General features: G+C 38.0%; 1 protein-coding gene across 1 annotated transcript in view; it reads left to right on the top strand.

The window, feature by feature from the left end:
• MTMR7 (myotubularin related protein 7) overlaps nucleotides 1-20,799 on the top strand; it is a 54,321-nt gene that overhangs the window by 24,816 nt on the left and 8,706 nt on the right. Inside the window, exons 3-9 of the mRNA XM_053976670.1 lie at nucleotides 207-329; nucleotides 2,023-2,185; nucleotides 5,809-5,966; nucleotides 7,553-7,681; nucleotides 10,412-10,546; nucleotides 15,562-15,694; nucleotides 20,429-20,538. Of these exons, the coding sequence (XP_053832645.1) occupies nucleotides 207-329; nucleotides 2,023-2,185; nucleotides 5,809-5,966; nucleotides 7,553-7,681; nucleotides 10,412-10,546; nucleotides 15,562-15,694; nucleotides 20,429-20,538 (951 nt within the window). The remainder of the gene's footprint in view (nucleotides 1-206; nucleotides 330-2,022; nucleotides 2,186-5,808; nucleotides 5,967-7,552; nucleotides 7,682-10,411; nucleotides 10,547-15,561; nucleotides 15,695-20,428; nucleotides 20,539-20,799) is intronic.

The following is a 20,799-nucleotide window of genomic DNA, read 5'->3' on the forward strand; positions in this document are numbered from 1 at the left end:
GGGGAGAAAAGGAACATTAAGGAAGATCTGGAAATAAATCACATAATATAATTACATTTCCTCATATAGTTATACTTCTTTGATATTTAATGTTGTGCTGAAAAGAACTTTGTAATAGACAAAATGTGAACATTAAGCTCTCACTTGAGCTTTCTGTCATAGTCTAATTATTTCTTTTTTTTTTCCTCTGTCACTTTTTTGTATAGGTGGAAAATGTTAGGTTACTTGATCGTTTATCTTCAAGAAGAGCTGTGGTGGGAACGTTATATTTAACAGCTACCCATGTCATATTTGTGGAGAATGGTTCTGAAACTCGCAAAGAAACCTGGGTATGAATTTTTATTATTTCAGTTAGCTGTAAGTGCATGGCACTTTACTGATGATAATATGAAAATTACTTCCAAAACACTTTAAAAATAGTTAATTAGTTCATATGGATGCTTTTATGGGGCAATGTGAAGTTCCAGCTGAGTAATTTTCAAAAATTTTCAGTAGATTCTAGGTATTACAGTATAGTAAGAGGAATAGAAGGGTCTTCACTGTATGAATACCAGATGTGATTGACTGAGGAACAGCTGCTGTAAACTGCACTGTTGCTCCTATCATCCAGGAAGAACTAAGGAAAATTGCCTTGAATGTGAAATACTTCCTTGGCTCTGTCAATTTTTGGCCTTCTCCCTTACTGCTAGTGTTGAATCAGTGATTTTGTTGGTTTAATACTCTTAATTTTTTTTATAAAGTAGTATTTTGAACTAACTGTTTTGATTGATTGACAACATACATTGCATTTTCTTGTGGTTTAACCCCAGCCATTGACCAAGCCCCTCACAGCCACTCGCTCACTCTGCTAACCAGCAGAATCAGGGAGAGAAGCTAAAGGGTAAAAGGTAGAAAACTCATGGGTTAAGATAAAGAGAGTTTAATAGGGAAAGCAAAAGCCACACACACAGGCAAAGCAAAACAAGGATCAAATTCACTGCTTCCCATGGGCAGGCAGGTGTTCAGCCATCTCCAGGAGAGCAGGGCTCCATCACACCTAACAGTGACTTGGAAACGTGAATGTCATCACTCCAAATGTGCCCTGCTTCCTGCTTCCTTCCACTTTACATACTGAGCATGGGGTCATATGGTCTGGAATATCCCTTTGGTCAGTCGGGGTCACCTGTCCTGGCTGTGCCTCCTCCCAGTCCCCCATGCACTCTCATTTTCTTTGCCAGCATTGCAGTAGGCCTTGGCTCTGTGTAAGCATCTCTATTAAAGCCATCTCTATATTATCAACCCTGTATTCAGTGCAAATCCAAAACACAGCCCCATGTCAGCCACTGTAAAGGAAATTAACTTTACCCCAGCCAAAACCAGCACACATGTACACATATAGATACAGCTATGGCTCGGTGTCATACATCTGAGAGTCTTTTATTGTAATTTTTTATTTTTGTAATTTTGTAATTTTATTATTGTAATTATTTATTTTATTGTATTTATTTTATTATAATTAGGCTTTTATGTAGCTTAATTATGCACCCCTTGTCCATTTTTGCACTTATTAACTCCATGTTCCTTTGATCCCACTATTCCTGACCAGGTTTTTATTGTAATGTTTCATGTCATTTGATGAAGTATTTAAAATTATATCAGCATTACCATTCTACCCATGAGGAGGCACAATATTTTAGCCTTATGTAACTGATGCTGGTTCATTTTTTCACTGTGCAAATGTATGAAAAGAGTTTTAACAACCACTAGCCTACACTAAAGCAAACAAACAAAAAGCTTTGGATAACATGAGCAGGCTGATGTTTGAGCAGCTGAAACTCTCCAGAAATGCCTCTTTGTCTGCAGGTGATATATCAAGCTGCTTGAGCCTGAAGCTGGAGATAGGAACCAAACTACAAGAGGAGGAGCATGAGGGTTTTCTGAAACAGTAGTGGAAGCTACTGTGCCTGTTCTGGCACATCATTATAAATAATTAGTTTTCTTCTTAAAGATTTGACTAGCATAACTCTTTTCAATTCTCCTCAGGTTCTCCACAGTCAAATTGCCTCTATTGAGAAGCAAGCCACTACTGCCACTGGTTGCCCGTTACTGATCCGCTGCAAGAACTTCCAGGTCATCCATCTGGTGATCCCTCAGGAACGAGACTGCCATGACGTTTACATATCTCTGATACGTCTGGCTCGACCAGGTATGGGAAGAAAACAGCGCAAAAATCAGCCTTCATCCTGAAGAGGGAGAATTTAATGGAAGAAATGTATCTGTGCATCTTTGTCCTTTGCAGGTTAAGAAAAAAGGTTCAGTAGGGATGTGTTATGAGAGAAATATTGATATAATAATTTGAAGATCAATGAAGAAAGCTTATTAAAATAAGTAGTTCACTCCATAAAGTATGACATGAACTTCTATTTAAAATAATACTCTAGAGCATCATGGGCCATGAAATATACTATATTGCTATATATTATGATGCTATGAGTTGTGTGCAACTCATTTGCTGGATGACATGCGTAAACGTAAATTTAGGATAATATTCTAAATTCAGGTAGGTTTTATGTCCCTGTTGTAACAAAAACTTTACAATATATTTACTGGTCAAGATTTCCATTATGGCTTTTTGTGCTGTGCAGAAATTCCTTAAAATTGGTGAAAGGTTTAGCAGCAAGTAGTTGTTCTATTTCACTGGGCTGCCCATATTTTGGCCTATAATTATCTACATTTTGAATATGCCCTGTGTGTTTCTGAATTCAGTTCAAGATCCTTTTGAAACCTTTTCTCTTTTCAATGAAAAACCAAATGTTGCATCAAAGCCCAACATTTGATTGCCTACATTGTAGCTCCTGTCTGCACTGTGCTCTCCTAAGACCCAACTGACAAAACTTCTTGATTGTTTATTTTAAACTATGACTTTAGAAATATAACACCAATTTTTGCTCTTTATTATTATTTTAATAGTATGTAAATAAATTATCTGTTGCAGTCTTTACAAAGCTGACAACAACTGGATTTAATTTTTTTCTTATTAGGAGAGTACCAATTTTATCTACTGTGTAGAGGAGACAAAAATTGCACGTCCACCAGCACAGCTACTCAACTTTATAAAGTTCTAGTAGTAGCAATAGTACTATATAGCTGTAGTAGAAGTAACTTAAAGTAGCAGGATGAAAGTAATCAGAGAAATTTAAAACAATTAGAAAAATTCAATCAGTGGTTCTGCTGATGAAAATCTGGATTCATTCCATGCACCTCAGCTGCAAGTATATGTTCATGTATGCTGGGAGGCATGTGATTCTGTAATCCTTTTTCTTGGAGGCAGGAGGTGGTGTGCATGCTGCTATGCACCAGAATGATGAAAGGAAGAGTAGCTGAGGACCATGAATACAAGTTCGGTGACTGACTGCAGTGAACAAGAAGGTCTGAGTAAAGAAGATGCAGTAACAGCACTGTAGAATTACTTCTTTGCATAGTTTAGCTGAACAGCAGCATTCCTGTGCAGGAAAACATTTTCCTTCTCCAGCAAACTATCTGATCGTGATTTGAGACAGGATAAAATCTTGCCTACCTACTCAAAATTAGAAGGCTCTGATTCAAGCTGAGTCATTTGTACCTGACAGTGCTCTTCCCTGTCATTTTGTCAGTGTATGAAGCTGTACTTTCTTTAGGTAATATGGTTATTCAGCATTAGAAGGTATTTGTTACTCCATGAGCAGATAATTTGACCTATTCAGGCTCTATTTTTCATCCTCTGCCTGTTCTTTTCATTCATTCCTGAGAGAAGCTCATGTTGTATACTGGCTTAGCATGTTCTATGCTATCTGATGTCCTAGTTACATTAAAGGTGAAGGTTATGCTTTTTTTTTTGCTAGAATTTTAATAAGGCCAAGCTGTCAGCTGAATTTGGCCCTTTTTTCTTAATTAAGCCATTTTGTAAAACAATGTGGTCATAAGATACTACATGTTTAATAGCAGGATTGCAGATGTTTATGGCAAAATTACCGAAAGATTGGGAAGGTTCCTGTAAGTACTGGCAAAGATGTGGTAACTGACCTTTAAGGCACTGACTACTAATGCTTGAACATTTTTGTTACTATGTGCAGATACCATCATGTGATAATACTTATTATGTTGAGGCAGACTACAGTCATAAATAACCTGGATACATAGGTAGATTTTTAAAGGCTTTGCTTGTGCCTCTGAACAGCAGGTCCATTGGAAAGAAAATCCAGATGCTTCTGACTACAAAGCAGTGGAAACAGGAGCTCAGATTACTACCAAAAGCTCAGGTTGGATTTATGGACTGTGCTAAAACTTTAGGTTAACATGTGAGAAATAAACCAGACTGTCCTCCTAATCTGTGTCATGCCAGAAATTTGAAATTAGAGAATACAGAAGGAGTTGAAACTACTGGAAAATGTGGAAATCGTTCCCTTTTTTCTCCCTACTCAAGACTTCATTGGTTTTCAGTATGTTCCTGACAGAGTTAACATGAAGTTTTCTTTCTTTCTGTTCATACTTTTGTGTGTGTATATATACAGTCAATTCAATGACATTTAAAAAGGCAAAACATAACTTACATTAGACCTTTAGAAGACAAAATCAAAATAAAAGTAAAGACTTTCTACAGAAAAAGATGGTAGCCTTATTATTATGGGGGGGTGATTTATTATTTTTATAGCTGTAAGTTCTGTTCAGTACAGAACACAGCAATGTAGTAAGATTCTGCTTATTAGGTATATGTTATTAGAAAAGGAGTGTAGTATTTAAATTTAATGATTGTACAGCAAGTGTATCAGTGGAGAACTATGAGATCAGAGAGGACTCAGCTTGTGGTTTACTTCAGTTCTATAGTTAGGGATCTGTTGATCAGAAAGTTTTAAGGAGCTTTGAGTAACAGAATGAAATATGCCCCTGTGACAAAGCAGTATATAAAGTATCAATGAGAACATGAATTTCAAGTTGTATGCTGGATAGTTACTCATGTCAGTAACAGCTGGGATTCAATGGCAGTGGTGTCTGGCTGCCACTGGTCACCAGGATTAAGACACTAATAAATACAGATATACTCCTAAAAAAAGTTAAAAAACTCCAGCACCACCAAACTTTCATATATGGTACGTGGTTGAGGGGGACAGGTGGCATAGCTACTTAAACAACTTCCTGGACATGATAAAATATTTGATGTAACACATGCTTCTTTTATGCAATTACATATTGTGTATCTTGAATGCATTTGCTAAAAATTCAAGGACAGAATTTTGCAGTCTACAAAATTATGATTTCATTGGATCTATTGGAAACCTTCCTAATTAGGGACAATGACTGCTATGATTTTTTGTGAGAATGTGCTGCAAAGTCCATTGTTCATATCTTTTTTCTTTGTCACAGGATAAATGTTACATTAATAAAGGGACGTCCAAACTACCTCTAGATAGCAAATTCTTTTGAAGAACAAGTGCTTACTCTGGCACTGACTTTAGTTTTCTTTGGATCAAAGCCTAATGCTGACATTTTGTCTTTGTGCTGGGAAAAGTTTTTACAAATCTACTGAAGACTAGCAGAACAGTATATTTTAAGTAGCACTTCTATTAAGGCACATACATTGCAACATATACAAATAACAAAAGAGCATATACTTTCAAAGTTTTCTTGACAGTAGATATAAGCCAGGATATGTGCTTTTGTAAAGTAAACTGTACTCTTTGAAAGGAAGCTGCATCAAGGTCCATGCCAAGTTCTGGTTTTGAAGTGTGATTTCAGGACGGGAAATTTGAAGTCATTTACCCTTTATGTTTCTTTGCTTATTATTTTTCCCAGTGAAATATGAAGAACTGTATTGCTTCTCCTTCAATCCAAAATTAGACAAAGAAGAACGAGAACAAGGGTGGAAGCTTGTGGACCTCAATGAAGAATATAATCGGATGGGTGTTCCAAACAACTATTGGCAGATTAGTGATGTAAACAGAGACTACGGAGTAAGTTGTTGTGATTTTTCTGTCACAGAGGCTGTCTGTACAATAAATCTGCAGCCTGACTGAGGACCACCATAGTGCTTAGTGGCAGTATCTGTTTGTGCTCAGTGCTGTACACACATGTAGTAAGGTGCAGTAACTCTACTACTTCACATAAAATGACACACAGAAAGTGAGAGAAAGGATGGGTCTTCATTTAAAAGATGTGGAAATGAAGTGCAGAAAATAAGTCCACTGTGTTTTAAATGTTAGAGTTCAGCTGCCTGGGAAGAAATTTAAGTCATACCTAAGGTTATATGTGTGAATAAGAATTTCTCTGATATGTAGGGCTATATAAAATTACTATGTAGTCATTTTAAGAAAAAAAAAAAATTGTTCCAGATAGTGGGCTTGGCAATATTTTTTCCTCACTGGCTGTTCCCACACTCCTTTTGAAGCATCTGTGATTGACTGTCAGTGATTTTCACAGTCATCTTACAGGTCATACATCTTCCTAGTTGCCTGCTGTCCTGCCTCATTCAGTCTTGTACGATTGAAGACCTTTTAATGTTAATTAATTGTGAGACATAATAACCAAGACATTTTTGAAAGAAGTTTGTCCATGCACTCCATTGGTTCTGTTGCTGGAACATATCCATGTTAAGGAAGGACTGTGACATTCTCAGAAAAGACTGAATGTGCTTTCAGGGTTTGTTGTCTTTTTGTTAAAATGAGTGGAAAAAAATGTATGATCTCTTTTAAGATAAAGTGTAGAAAAAATGTCATCATGAATAAAATCCAGTTCACCACAGCAGCAACTGTAACCACAATCCCTTGTTTTCCTTTCTCCTTCATTACATATCTCTTGACTCAGAAAATCGTTTCTTCCTGGCTATTCTTAGTGATTTAGTCATCTCAGAAAGTCAAAGGGAGATATTAAATATCCTTCTGACCCCAGTCAGAATGCTATAGACAATATCAGGAAAAGGGGTAAAAACAGGTTTCCATTTGTGGTCTCACTTGTCTTCAGAGGGAATTTGGGGCTTTTTTTTGCAGGCTCATCAGGTTTCTCAGGAATGGTAGGCATTGTCAGGGCTGCTTGCCTTTTGGTAACCTCATTTCATGTGGCTTAATTTCTTGTCTCCATGTCTCTATCTTTGTTCTTTCTTTTTTTTTTTTTTTTTTTTTTTTTTTTTTGTGTCCTTCCATTATTTTCCCCTCCCAGCAGAATGTTTGAGAACTTCACCCACTCCCATCCTTACTCCCCAATTCTGCTACTCCCAAATTTTGCGTTTGTAAATACAACTTTGCTATATGTAACAATAAATCTTTTCTGGGATGAATGTGTTTTAAACCTGTCTGTTCCCAATAAAACATGAATTAACATTTGGAGATACAGCCCTTCAGCCCTTTTGCTTCAGTTTTTCCATCTGTAAGTTAGGATTAATACTTTCCAGCTTCAAAATAATGTTTTGAGCAATGGCAGTGATATGTATACCATAATAACAGACTATTCCCTGAGCTGGAATTCCTTGATACTTTGTTTTTGCTGTGGAAATGGCTAATGCTACTTGTACTTTGTAGACCAAACAAACAGTTTCCTTTCACAGGTTTGTGACTCCTATCCTACAGAAGTCTATGTACCAAAGTCTGCAACTGCACACATCATAGTGGGGAGCTCTAAATTTCGCAGCCGAAGGCGTTTCCCAGCTCTTTCCTACTACTGCAAGGGTAACAATGTAAGTGTGAATTTGTAACCTCAAAGTGTTTGCTTATTTTGGCCTTGGCCTCATAATTCTTCTAGTGAGGTTTTGCAAGACAAAATTGGTGTTTATTTAATTTTAAAAAATATTTGTGTAGGCTGGTTAGTGTGGTTAGTTCATTAATAGACATTTAATGCAGACATTTAAACCCAGTTTCATCATCCAGCTAGCACAAAAAAATATGTTATCCCTGTATCACAAGGAAGTGGAGTAGTACAAGAGGCCTTGAGACATGTGTGGCAGAGCACTGAAGGTCAGTAGCAGGCAGCTTAGTAGCTGACTGGGAGGAGAACAGAGCAATTTTGGATCTAGTAGCCTGAGAGCAAGTTGAGGAGGTCAGAAATGATACTTGCATCAGTTAGAGAATCAGGAGCAGCTTTTGAAGAAAAGATCTCTGAAAAGACACAGAAAGGATGGATATAAGAGCTACTAAATTTTGGCTGAGCAGTGTGTTGTGGTTTTGCTGAGGAGATTTTCCTTGTCTGCAAGAGCGAGGAGTTCCACCTTCCCCTCTCCATAGCAAACATTCTCAGGGCTGAGCAACGAACTGCTTTACTTATCTGTAACCATTTGGATAAAAATCCGTACCTAGACTATTTGCATTTCTGTTTCTGGCAGCTGAGATGAGAAAGGAGACCCTTGGACTGAAGGATGCCCCAAACTGGGTGTTTTTACATTTGTGTTCCAGCCCCTTAGGGACTGCCTTAGCTCAGCTGGCATTACCAGTTTGGAGAATGGTGTGCCCTTTGTACTCTCAAAGGATCTCTGTGACTCCTGCTGCAGTCCAGAGCTGAGAGGTCTTCCCTAGTGTTGGGAGAAGGTCAGGACCTTACAAGAGACAGAGCTAGTCTGGGGTTACAGGGTATCTGTAGCATTTGCCACGCAGGTGGGGACATATTTAAGCTTCAGAAGAAAAGAATGAGATATTATTTTTACTCCTTTACCCTGAATTTCATCAGAGCATTGCTACCATAAAGATCTGTGAATTTTACAATGAAGTGGAGAATAGGAAGATTTAAATAGTAAATACAATCTCTGCATAAATTAAATATTTTTTTAACATTTTGTTCAGGTCAAATTTTTCAGAGTTAATCACTTTGCATGATCAACTATGTCCAAATATAGGTATCTAGAATTCAAAACACTTGGACATTTCCAAATCTCAGTGAAAAAAAAAAGGTTTCAGGGTCAGGTAGATTACCATCAATATATAGTAATTAATCTTGGATGAGTTTCATGTTTCAGCCTGAATGTTTTCCCTGCTGTGGTTGAAGCTCAGGTTAATATTCAAAGTAGCAGAATCTGAAATATTGTGTTTACTCCTGGAACCTTTATAGTTTGAAGAGCTAGGAAAAGCAGTGTTGGAGGAAATACCTCCTTGTGAGTTTGGAGGTTGCCATGAGGTGCCAGTAAATAGAGTAATGGGCAGGAAAGGGGTAAGAATTAACAGCAGTTTGGGAAGAGCCTGCTGCATGCAGAGGACACAGGTACCAGTCATTCAGTCTTTCATAGACAGAAGTTTCACACAGCTCCTTCGTCCTGACAAATTCAGTGGTGATGTGACACCTCTGCATCTTACACAGTCTGTGTGAATATGATAAGATCAAAGTCTGGAACTGTCTGTCCAGCTTATGCAATCGCATGTAATAAATCACTGGAGTATGTGTTGATCAGAAGACTAAACTCCAATTAACAAGAACCTGTTTGCAAAACCATTAATAAAGTTTGAACAGGGTCTCACACAATTCTGGGTTTCTCTCTTAAAGACCCATACTTTACTGACTAACTACTGATAGTTCAAAGATGAGGCTGAAAAAAGCATGTCCTTTCTCACAGTAATAAATAATCTGTAAGACAGCCTGCACAGGTTGTGACCTTCAGTAGACAGATTCTCTTCATGCTTGTGTTCAGTGCTTAGGAAGTACATCTATTATCCCCTTGCCTTCTATAAATCGAGCTGTCCTCTGCCTAGCAAAAATAAAAATCTCCCTGCCCGCCCATTTCACATTTTGTTTCTTCTTTCCTGGTTTTATCTTGAAAGAAGGTAATCTTGATGGGTCTGTGGAGAAGCTCTCTTGCCTCCTTCAATAGCCCTGCTTAATACAAGTACTCCAGGAGTCAGGCTGCCTGACCCACTTGTTATGCAGTGAGGTCCAAAAGGACCAAAGGCAGTGCTAAAAATACCCCATCACTGGTGATCTGGTTGCATGTTATACATTTTTTTTCCTGGCCTCTTGCTGTCAGGCTGTTTAGTAAAGCAGGCACTGGTGTAGGTTGGGTGTAATTTTGTCTTGTGCCTGCTAAGTGTGAGTACAAAAGGACCTATTCTTTATGTTATATCAATGTTCTCATGATTTCAAGGCTGTACTCATCCTCAAAATATCACCTTTCAGGAGTTATTCCACATTAGGGAAATACAGTACTTAAAATAGCTCTAAAATTTGGATTCAAGACTAGACTTGGGCCAATGGGGTTGTATTGTTTTAATGATTCCTTGCCTTTTAAAAAAGAATGTATTTATTAACATGTAATTAAAAATAATGCATTTATTAACATGTGATTAATTTTACCATTCTGCCTTTCTCATGTAATTGTACATCTATGCAAACATCTAATGATCTGGTTTTGAAAAGGCTTCTGGATACTAAATAATTTCTACTTTATAATTCTGTAAGGTTTTTTGACTGTTTGTCTGCTTTTCTGCAGGCCTCCATATGTAGAAGCAGCCAACCTTTATCTGGCTTTAGTGCTCGATGCCTTGAGGATGAACAGATGCTCCAGGCCATCAGAAAAGCCAATCCAGGAAGTGATTTCATATATGTTGTTGACACCCGGCCCAAAGTAAGTGCATTAAATTTCTTGCACGTAGCAAGACTGAGTCTGGGCTGAATACATTAGGGAAGACACACAACCTGAGTGACTGACCAAGTCACTTCTGATCTTAGTTGCACCTGTGTAACTCCACAGGTATATGAAGATTTGTCAGGGGAATCTTAACTAGGAACCTTGACCACATTATTATCTCTGGGAGAATTTTCTCCTTTACACTGAACCTTTCCCTTTTCTTGTTCTTAGCAAAATGTCAAGATACAGAAAAGTAAATAACGTGTAATTGTAACTGTTTACACACGCAAAGGAGCTATCAAGTAAGTATATTTCTGATGAGACTGGCAAAAAATAATTCCCATTATGTTTTACAATTGTTTGTAATGTTGCAAACCTCTGACTGCTTATACTGTAATTCTTCATGAATGATTTCTCCTGGAAGTGAGAGAATTCCAATGACCCCTGCATAAGGCTAAAGAAAGGCAAGTCACTGAGATGACAGGAATGGAAGAGACCTTTAAATATCTCCAGCACTTTGGTGGATTTGTGTGGTAGTCTGTTATTTTACAGTTGGTTCTTCTGCAGTAGGTTTTAATATTCCTTGTTATAAGTTTGTAATGGTTCAGTCTCTGTACCTATTTGGGTTCCCAAATGGTTCAGTCCTGAGTTGTTTACCACAGTTTTCCCTGCCAAAATGTATGTCAATCCACATGTCAATCCACCTGTACACCTCCCTTGTTCCCTTGTCTCACCCCTGTCTGTCAAAGATAGCACACTCCTTTGGTTCTGGAGTGTTCCCTGTCTTTCATCCCTTCCTCAGGGCAGAATTGGGTTGTAAGGTTTGCTCCCTCCCCTTGTTGGCTTCTATTGGGGAGCCCTTACCCTGCACCCCTCCCCTAATGCCCTCCTATTGGTCAAAGGTTGCGTCCTCCCCGTGTTCCCCCATCCCTATAAAAGTAGCCCCTTCAGGTTCAGATTTGGTTCATTTGCTCTGCCCCGACTTTGAGATTAAACATTTGGAGACTCAGACAAGTGTCCCTCCCTTATTCCTGTGCCTCGGTTTCCTCGTGCCCTGTGCCTCTGCAGTGCTGCCCACGCTGCAGCGATCACTGCCACCCGCGACAATCTCAGCAGAGACTCGGGGGCGGCCACGCGCGTGTCTGCCCTGCGGCCACCAGCGGGACAGCGACCGGCGAATCTCCATCCCGTGGCCGCTGAGAGCCAGGCGCAGTTTTGAGAGACAATCTGAAATATGATAAATAGTGGCATCAGATGCCATATCTATAATTGATTAAAAACCTCTGGCCAAGAAAAAAAGCTCTAGAAAAAAATTATGCTGTGGAGAAATATAGAAACTCAATAATAATCTAGAAGAGTGTGAGAGCTAAAAAACTTTGTGTCGAAATTGTCATGTTAGCAAACAGCTCAAGGTGATAAAGACTAGATAGACTGCAGTGTCTGGAGGTGAGAGTAGGGATATGTTCTTTCTTATACTATCAGTAACTTTCCTCTTGAAGTTACCAAAGCCTGTGAAGAAAAGAAACTAAAGAGGCAAACCTCCACAGAATCCCTTGTAGGTATAGGATTAGCTATAGCATGGAAAAAAGAAAAAATGAGAATAAATGTTTGAGAAAAAGGAACAAGGAAGCTGTTTCGTTATCCTGAGATCAGAAGACAGAGGGGCAAGTGCAAGGTGAGTAAAACTGAGAAACATGAGAAATGGAGTGAGGAAGGGCAAACCTGGCAGAGCTGGAGCAGATCCCAGAAACCTGCATGGCTGATGACTGAAGGCATGAGTGTTGGTGGGAAAGTGCTGTGAGTGCTTACAGCTCTAATGGGAGGCAGCAGCCAGAAAATGAGGGCCTTGGCATGTCTCACTAACTCAAGTCACACCAAGGGCTGTGTAATCTGGTAACTCCTTTAACCTTCAGTTCCCTCTTTTTTGTTGGGAAGATGAGGATGCTACCAGCTTACTTGTGGTCCTGAAGCGAGTGAATTGTGACGAGCACTAGGAAAGGATCAGTACCATTGTGTTCAGAAAGGGCATTAGACATGAAGTACAGACCTAGCTGCCTAAATAATGCTTGTTTAATGCAGTTTTCTATGTGTAGAAAGTTATAGCTTGTTTCCTGTCTGATGGTATTGGTACTCTTCCCTATTTAAGGCAATTGATTTATTGCTAATGACTTACTGACTTGGTTATTAATGTTTTACCAGGTAGTAACAGGAAGAGCTGTCCTTTAATTTCTTTTTCTGGTAAATTACTTTGAGACGCCTTCTGTGTGCAGTGAAAAAAGCCCATACTTTATGGAGAGTATGGAGAGACTGAATTAGGCTTACTTAGACATGAATGCCAGCATATTTCCAGCAATGCTGGCTTCTTCAGGAGCCAGTCAGGAGATGAAGATTGTTTTCACTTAACTGTTTTGTTAAGAAAAGGTTTTGATGTAAAGAAATATGTATATAAGATTCCTACTTCTTTCTGTGCAGCAAAAATTGACAGATCTACAAAGATCCTGTGATCCCAGATGCCAAATACAGCCTTGTTATAATTTTGCACCTGATAATGCATTTATAAATGTAGAGCATATAGCAATGGATAGGTATTGGTGGAAGCAGTTCCTGGCATTCCTCAGGGAGCCTTTAACAAATGTAAAGATAAGATATCAAGTCTGGTGGAAGGCTTTCCATTCCTGTAGGCAGCTAAAAAGCTGTTTGCCTCATTTCTCTTAAGAACCAGTTCTTATAAAGATTATGAACGTTGATGTGTTGCATCCTGGGTTAACGCACAGCCGCTTTGATGGATCCTTCAATTCAGCATTCCCAAGTGCTCTTCCCTCATTGCACTTGTTAATTTTCCAAACAAAAGATTTGTCTGTGGAAGAAAGCTTTGTTTCCATTTCATTTGAATATATCAGGATGACCAAATACAAATTTACTTAAGCCACCCTCATTTCTCTATGTAATCACAGAAGAAGCTAATGTAGACTAAAACACATTCGTTCCATAATCTTTATAACAAGACTTGACTTGGTTATCTTCCAGATTAAAGAAAATGCTAGAAAATCTTGCAAGTGGGGTCTTCTACCTTTACAGGCTGTATCCTCATATTCACTACTGAGATTAATCAAGGACATGCACAATTTAGATAGCTTCACAACAACTACTTTAAGAGCAACAGATGGAATTTTGGTAGATGATGTGGAAAACTTGTTAGTAAATATTGTGGCAGCTGCAAAGTTTGGCAACTGACAGTATTTAAAATAAATGAGTGTCAGAAAGCCTTGCAAATTTAACCTTATATTTATTTACTTTCAAAGAGTGCTATTTCAGATTGCTCTTTAAGAAAGGATATTTGTGATAAAATTGCTCTGCTGCAGGAACAGTTATTTATGTGCTGAGTACTAGGTTAGTTAGAGGATAAATGTTTTTCATTTAGTGTTTCAGGGGTTTGTGGTGGCTGAGACTCATGTGTACAGATCTTTCTTCTTGAAGCTATAGGCTACTGCAGACAGAGACTGCCTCATTTTGTTTATACAAGAACACTGATGTCAACTTCAAAAGAGAAAGATTAGGATTCAGCAGATAATTTATATCTTTGTATCAAGTCACACAGAGGACTCTGTCCTTAACTGACATGCCATTCACAGGCTGTATCTTTTTTTTATTGTCCATTGATAGTCAAAATATCAGCAGACTGCTGGTTGATAGACAAGAATGGAGTCTTTTGTTCATGCTCTTTCCTGAATTGCGTTCTACAAGTTAAAAGAACTTTTGCCCAAGATTTGTATAAATCAAAAGTGTTGGATTTTTGCCCAGGTTCCTACCCAGAGTGTGGTTCCTTCTGTTGTGTTATGAAATTCGTGTGATGTTTCAATTCCTAATGGTGGTCCACAAATGTAACTTTCTAGATATTTCCTTTGAAAGTTAAGAGATCATGTTTGGTCCTTGAAAAGCTATTTTGACATATAATGTAAAAAAGGCTGGGCTTGTTCATCTTGGTTGGAGAGAAGACAGCATCAGACAACCAATCCCCAATTGTGTGTATTGGCTCCAAATTAAAATTTAATATTGGGAGTATGTGTGTTTCAGGTGGAAGAGGTCAGAAAAAAAGACATTCTTGTATTTCTCATGATGCCGTTAGCTAAGCACTGAAATATATTATTGTGAGTTTCAGGTGTGACCACAGAAGCAGTGAATCAATAGTACTGCCTGCACTATTGGGAAATAAACTGGAGACAGAGTTATCTGCACAGCCTCTTGTCCCCTAGGCAATGTCTAAGAGAGACTTTTTTTCCTTTTTCATGAGCATTGGCTCTCACTGAAATGAAGATAAGTCACTTTTTGTCCAATTGATGCCTCATGAAGTCTATATCCTTAATTATTTCTTTCTTAAATCTTTCCTGAGCAGAAGCTGTTACTTGTGCTTGGAGGCATAAAGGTTCTGTCACTTGAGCTGCTTTGTCACACTCAGAGCCTTCATATTTCTTGGAAAGTTTGAAGGTCCCCCAGCACTACAGCATGAATTTCACAGAAAAGCATGGACTTTATGCAAAAAGACTATCTCTTTCCATTCCACAGTGAGATTTTGCTATAGGAAACTTGGCAAGGCTACAGTGTGCACATGCTATGAATCAGTGGCACGGCAGATAAGACACTGCCACCTCCTGGGTACATTCTGCTAGTAAACATAATGCTGGTCCAACACAAAGTCAAAACTGCCCTTTAAAATTAAAACCTTTATGCTCTTTCAGAGGAATCCTGCCTAAGCTGTGCGGGTTTTGTGTTTAACCTCGCTAATGAAGTTTCACTCACAGTGTGTGAAATAGGGATATCGGAGACTCAGCACCCCAGCACCCTGCAATAGGCTGCAAACAGATCCCCCATTCATAGCCCCTTGTGTTGGCACCGTGGCAAATGCTTTCTATTTGTGACTGACTTAAACCACTCTGATTTATTGCTGTAGACCACAAAGTTTGTTTTGAAAAGATTCTGCTACTGGTTTTCATCCAATTTTCCCTGTTTTTCAGCTCAACGCAATGGCAAACAGAGCAGCAGGGAAGGGATATGAAAATGAAGACAACTACTCCAACATCAAGTTTCAATTCATAGGCATTGAGAACATCCATGTTATGAGAAATAGTCTGCAGAAAATGCTTGAAGGTAATATTCATTGGAAACTTTATTGGAAACTAGAGGAAAAGAATTGATCCTTCTGTCAAAGAAATCAGAATAACTGCTCTGAAATCAGCAGCAGTGAAAAAGAGTATGGAAAGTAATCTTTATCTATTGCAGCTGCATGCAGCTGCCTGCTGGCTAATGGGACTTGTACAATGGAGCATCATGGCAAATACTGGTTGGTGATTTCTTAATTGTGAAAATACCTTGTTTCCTGACTGAAATCCAGATATCATTTAATGACAAAATTAATTTTAGTTTCGTACACCCTGCTGCGCTCTGTCTTTTTTTGAAATTTACATTTTGATGGTGAAATGAAAAAAAATCCCTTATTGCTGACTTCAAGGCTAATAGAAAATACAGATTGATTTTTTTTTTTAAAGCTCAGAAAAACTATGGTGTGATTTTCATATAAGGTAGTCATGCACTTTAGACTGTGAATTTTAACAGAAACTTATTCATGCCCTGCATTGAATATATCACATCAGGCCTAGTAATGAAATTTACAGTCAATGGGTGTAACAATTCATCACCTTCAATATCCCATGGAAATTAATACCATTTGCCTTATAATACTTAGCTGTATATAAACCAGCAAAGCTGTTCTGCCATTTCATACTTGCAGTACATAACTGTTTAGAGGTCATCTGGGAAAAGAGCAAGGATAAATAAGCCATCCTTCACCCTCAATGACCTGTTGATTTTTAACAAGCAAATAGGAAATAATGCTCACTCCACCATGCCTCCATATTTACTTCATGTACATCAACAACAACTTCTGTCACCTCCTGGATCAGTTTCATCGTTCTTATTCTTGACTTGATGTTCTGCCCGTGCTCTTTTTCTCTTCACCTGTCTCCCATGAGTGCATGCAAATGTAAATTTGAAATCTAAGAAGGGCTTAAATTCTCCATGGTAGGGAAGCCATGTTCTATTTTCAAATTAGAGCATTTTATGGAAACCAACATTAAAGTGTGATGCAGGTAAAACATCTCTTCATGAGAGTTTTCTTAGTCTAAGGGTCTCAGGTGGGAAAACAGAAAGATTTTTTTGTTCACTAGGAAGTCTTGTTTGGCTAGGAGAGAGGCTGGGTGAGTAAACAGGTCCCTTTATTTGTTCAACTCAAGACTATCAAAGTTAAAATAGTAAACAACCAGTCTGGCTGCACGGGCAGTGCTGTGTACAATTTTTGAGTCAAAAGTTCATGGGACTGGCCCAGGGCCCAAACTTGCATGTAGCAAGGTAACTTCTAATGTATTTAACACTTCAGGCTGCTTGGAGGGCACAAATTCTTAGCATCTATTTTCAAATAATACATATGATTAAAACATCTGCTTTTTTACTGGGTTTTATATTTGCTGTGTTGAAATCTCTCATGTAGCAACTTGACTGATAAGATTAGGAATCAGAGATGTTAAGGCCTTTTTAAAAGAAAAAACTTATGACTTTCAATGTACTAGGGCTTTCCTTATGTAAGATGCTATGTAGTCTTTATCTTTTTCCATTTGTATATGTCTCTTAATCTGTTTTTCTGGTGAGCTTTTACTTGACTTGAGCATACAAAGAGACCTAGAGCCAAAAAGGCTGTCAAGGATGATGATAAAACACATTTAATATGGCTTTAATTTTTTATAAATTAATACCTCAATGATATATCAATAATTATCAATTTGTGATGCATTATCAATGTCAATATAAAATATATAAATAATTAAAAGAATACATAAATACGATAGCAATATCACTGTACATATGTGAATCCTAAGTAAAACGTCACACGACTCTTTACAGAATGGGTCTGCTGCTCATGATCTGTGGTAAGATTTTGTAAGGTACATAAAAACCTTTGAAAAGACAAATGAGGCTGATGAAAACTGATTTTAATTTAATGTGAGCTGTATTGTTGCTTGGAAGTATACAGCATGAAAAGAGGACATGAAGATAATATAGTTAGCCAGATGTGTTGCTGAAATGCAAGGCCAGTTTAATTCAATTTACTGGTGCTAGGTAGAAGTGAAGAGCAGAGGATCTTCACATGCCAGACTGCAGATTATTTTCAATATTCAATTTTAAATAACTTCCAATGCTAAGAAAATTTGAAAAAAAAATAGTATTCAGTTTTCCATTAGAAAATGCACTTATATTAGGAATGTATTCATTTAATTACTCATTATTTTGGGGGGAAAAGATGAGGAAATAAATTTATACTTACAAAAATATCAATATTTTATTTGAGTAGGTAAAAAATTGGTTTCAGCTTTGTGATTTTACTGACTTTATTAGCCAATTCATCTTATTTTAACATATATTTACCCTGGTATAATGTTGATTTTTGGCTAATTATACCAGCAATATAAAATGATTAAATTTTTAGAATAAGATTTTTTTTTTCAGGATATGCAAAAAATGTTGAGTTTTGACTGTACTGTGGAAGTGAAATGCATTTCAACATGATGGAATTTTCTTTCAGAAAAAAAAAAATATCTCTGATGCCTTTAGTATAGTATGGATTTTTATTTTTCTCCATTTATAGATGGGTCTATGTGAAGAACCTTGAAATAATTTTGATCCTGTGCACAAACTTCCTTGAAATAATTTTTAATATTAGAAGGACTTTACACAGGGACTTTTCTTGCTAAAGATCCAAGGTCTGCCTAAGGCTGCTGTTTGGCATTTGGGATGGGGTGGGCTGTGCTGCACATCCAGGGGCCAGCTGAGACCTGGCTCCTGTATGTTGTGCACTAAGGTGATGGCCCCACATGTTCCTTGTCTGTTTTTAAAGAGCAAATATGAGCTTCTCCTCCCCTCATACCAGCATCAGCACTTGCTGATGTAGGAGCAGCCCTCTGGTCCTTGGACTTCTGTGACAGATCAGGCAGTGAGAAACCCAGTGGGTTTGGCCCACAGTAACTATTCCTTCCTCTACTTATGGCTGTCCTGCCAGGAATGGGGGGTCTAGTCCAGCATACCCCTCTGGTACTTTTACTGGTGGAAGAGGCAGTTTCCAACATGTGTCCTTTTTCTTCCTCCCATTCTGAGACTTGGGAGCATTGCTGAAATTCTCAGACCTCTGCCCGTTGGCTCTTGATTTTCCTGTGCATACACTGTGCATGAAGCAGGCCATATTTCTCAAAGAATTTGGGACCTTTTCTGCTGAGATGGAAATGCTCTTTCCCTTTAGGATAAGCCTCATAATTGAACTCAGGATTAAGGTCCAGATCGGTTGCCAAAGTCATGTGAAATACACAGTGTATGCATTTAGGACAGTATGAACTTTACTCAGTGAAGTGATCAGTAAATATTGACTCCAGTTCGGGAGTGGGAATGAGCAAAGCATGTTTCAGCCTTACCTTGGGCTTTTGTAAACAGAGACAGCAGCTTCAGCCAGTATTCAGCCACTAATTGGTCATGCTTCCATCTGCACAGAAACATTAATCATGTGGAAAGCTGTTCACTTTCCGTGCTGCTATCTCTGCATCTTTAAAAATATCCTCCAAAAATTACTTTAAAAATAACCATCTGGAAGGGGCCTTGCATATAAACATTGCAAGACTTTGTGTGGACACATTAGGCCATTTTGCTTCTGAACTAAATGGAGTTAGGATAGTCAGATAGTTCAGATATGGTATAAACTCTGTCTTTGGCTTGTAAAATTAAATTTCAATTACATTGAAGGAAAATAAAGCTATGCCAGGGGCCATAATGGCCATAAATTAGTCTTTTAAGATTTCCAGACCACAAGAGACTTACTAAGACATTAGTAATTGACAGAACATACATTAACTCAGTAAAAGCCATGATGTTTTTCACTGTACTCTGAAAATTTATTTCACTGGTGAATATATTTTTTCTTTAAAAGACAGTATAACTCTACATGGATCATAATAAAGACGTGGTCTATTTATAGGGTGATTTTAGCATCTTACTGTTGAAAATAGATTGCATCAAATTTCATTCAGTATGTGTTCTGCTGGATTGAGGTACCTTATTTAGATTCTGATTGCTTTTTTTCTTCTGATGTCACAAACTCTTTATTATTAAAAAAAAATAGATACTTGGGTACAGCAGAATAGGAACTTAGAGTAAAAACTGAGGAATTTTTTTTTTTTTCTTCAAATGTGCCATAGAGTTTGGCAGATTTTCAGGGAAGTATTTTCCTTGATAGATTATGTCTTGCCCTCACCATCAGAAAACTTTTTGTCTCCAAGTGAAGCTTTAATAAGGTTTGATTCAACGATGGAGAACTGTGGAGTGAACCACTTTAACTCAACCACCATCATCTGTGGTGATGCTGGGAGTAGGAGCCAGTGGAACCATTTAGGTGTCTATCTGCCTGTCTAACAGCAGAAATCAAATGTTTTCTGTTTCCAAGCCCTCATCATCAAATACATGAACTCCTTCCAGGGGTTTGAAACTTCACTCCTAACACAATCTTGGAAAATACATTCTTCACAGAAGGATAGATTTGGATTTGTTTGCAATAGGCTTTATGACAGCTTCTATTTTTAAAGAAAATCAACATATCGGGTGCAATTTGACTCAGCCCCATTTCTCAAATATATGTGTTCCTCAAAGGTTAATTTTGACAAAGATGTAGTCCTTTTCAAAAGATGCATGTTTTACACAGTGGATAACTGAAGAAGAGATAACTCCAAGGCTGAACAGTCAATGAAGCTTAAGGGACTCTAATTACTATACATTTAAAATGTATCTTTGCAGTTTGTGAGCTGAAATCACCTTCAATGAGCGACTTTCTGTGGGGCCTAGAAAATTCGGGCTGGCTGAAGCACATCAAAGCCATTATGGACGCTGGCATTTTTATTGCGAAGGTAAAGTGTGTAAACTGAGAACGAAACTTGGAGTAAGCAGATACAGAAAATGAGGACCAAATTCTCTGCTTATGGGTAACTTCTGTTATCTCTTCAGTGATGTTATACCTGAAAAAAGCCCATTGCAAGATGGGCTTTTGTGTATGAGGAGAGATGATTCTTAGGTGCTGTTGTGTCGACGTTTTTCTAAAATAGTAAACAAAATCTTGCGTTCTTTTGTGCTGAAGCCTCTACTAGCACGTATCTTGTTATGTCAGACAT

This window comes from Vidua macroura, chromosome 4 (genome assembly GCF_024509145.1).
Source record: "Vidua macroura isolate BioBank_ID:100142 chromosome 4, ASM2450914v1, whole genome shotgun sequence".
NCBI lineage: Eukaryota > Metazoa > Chordata > Aves > Passeriformes > Viduidae > Vidua > Vidua macroura.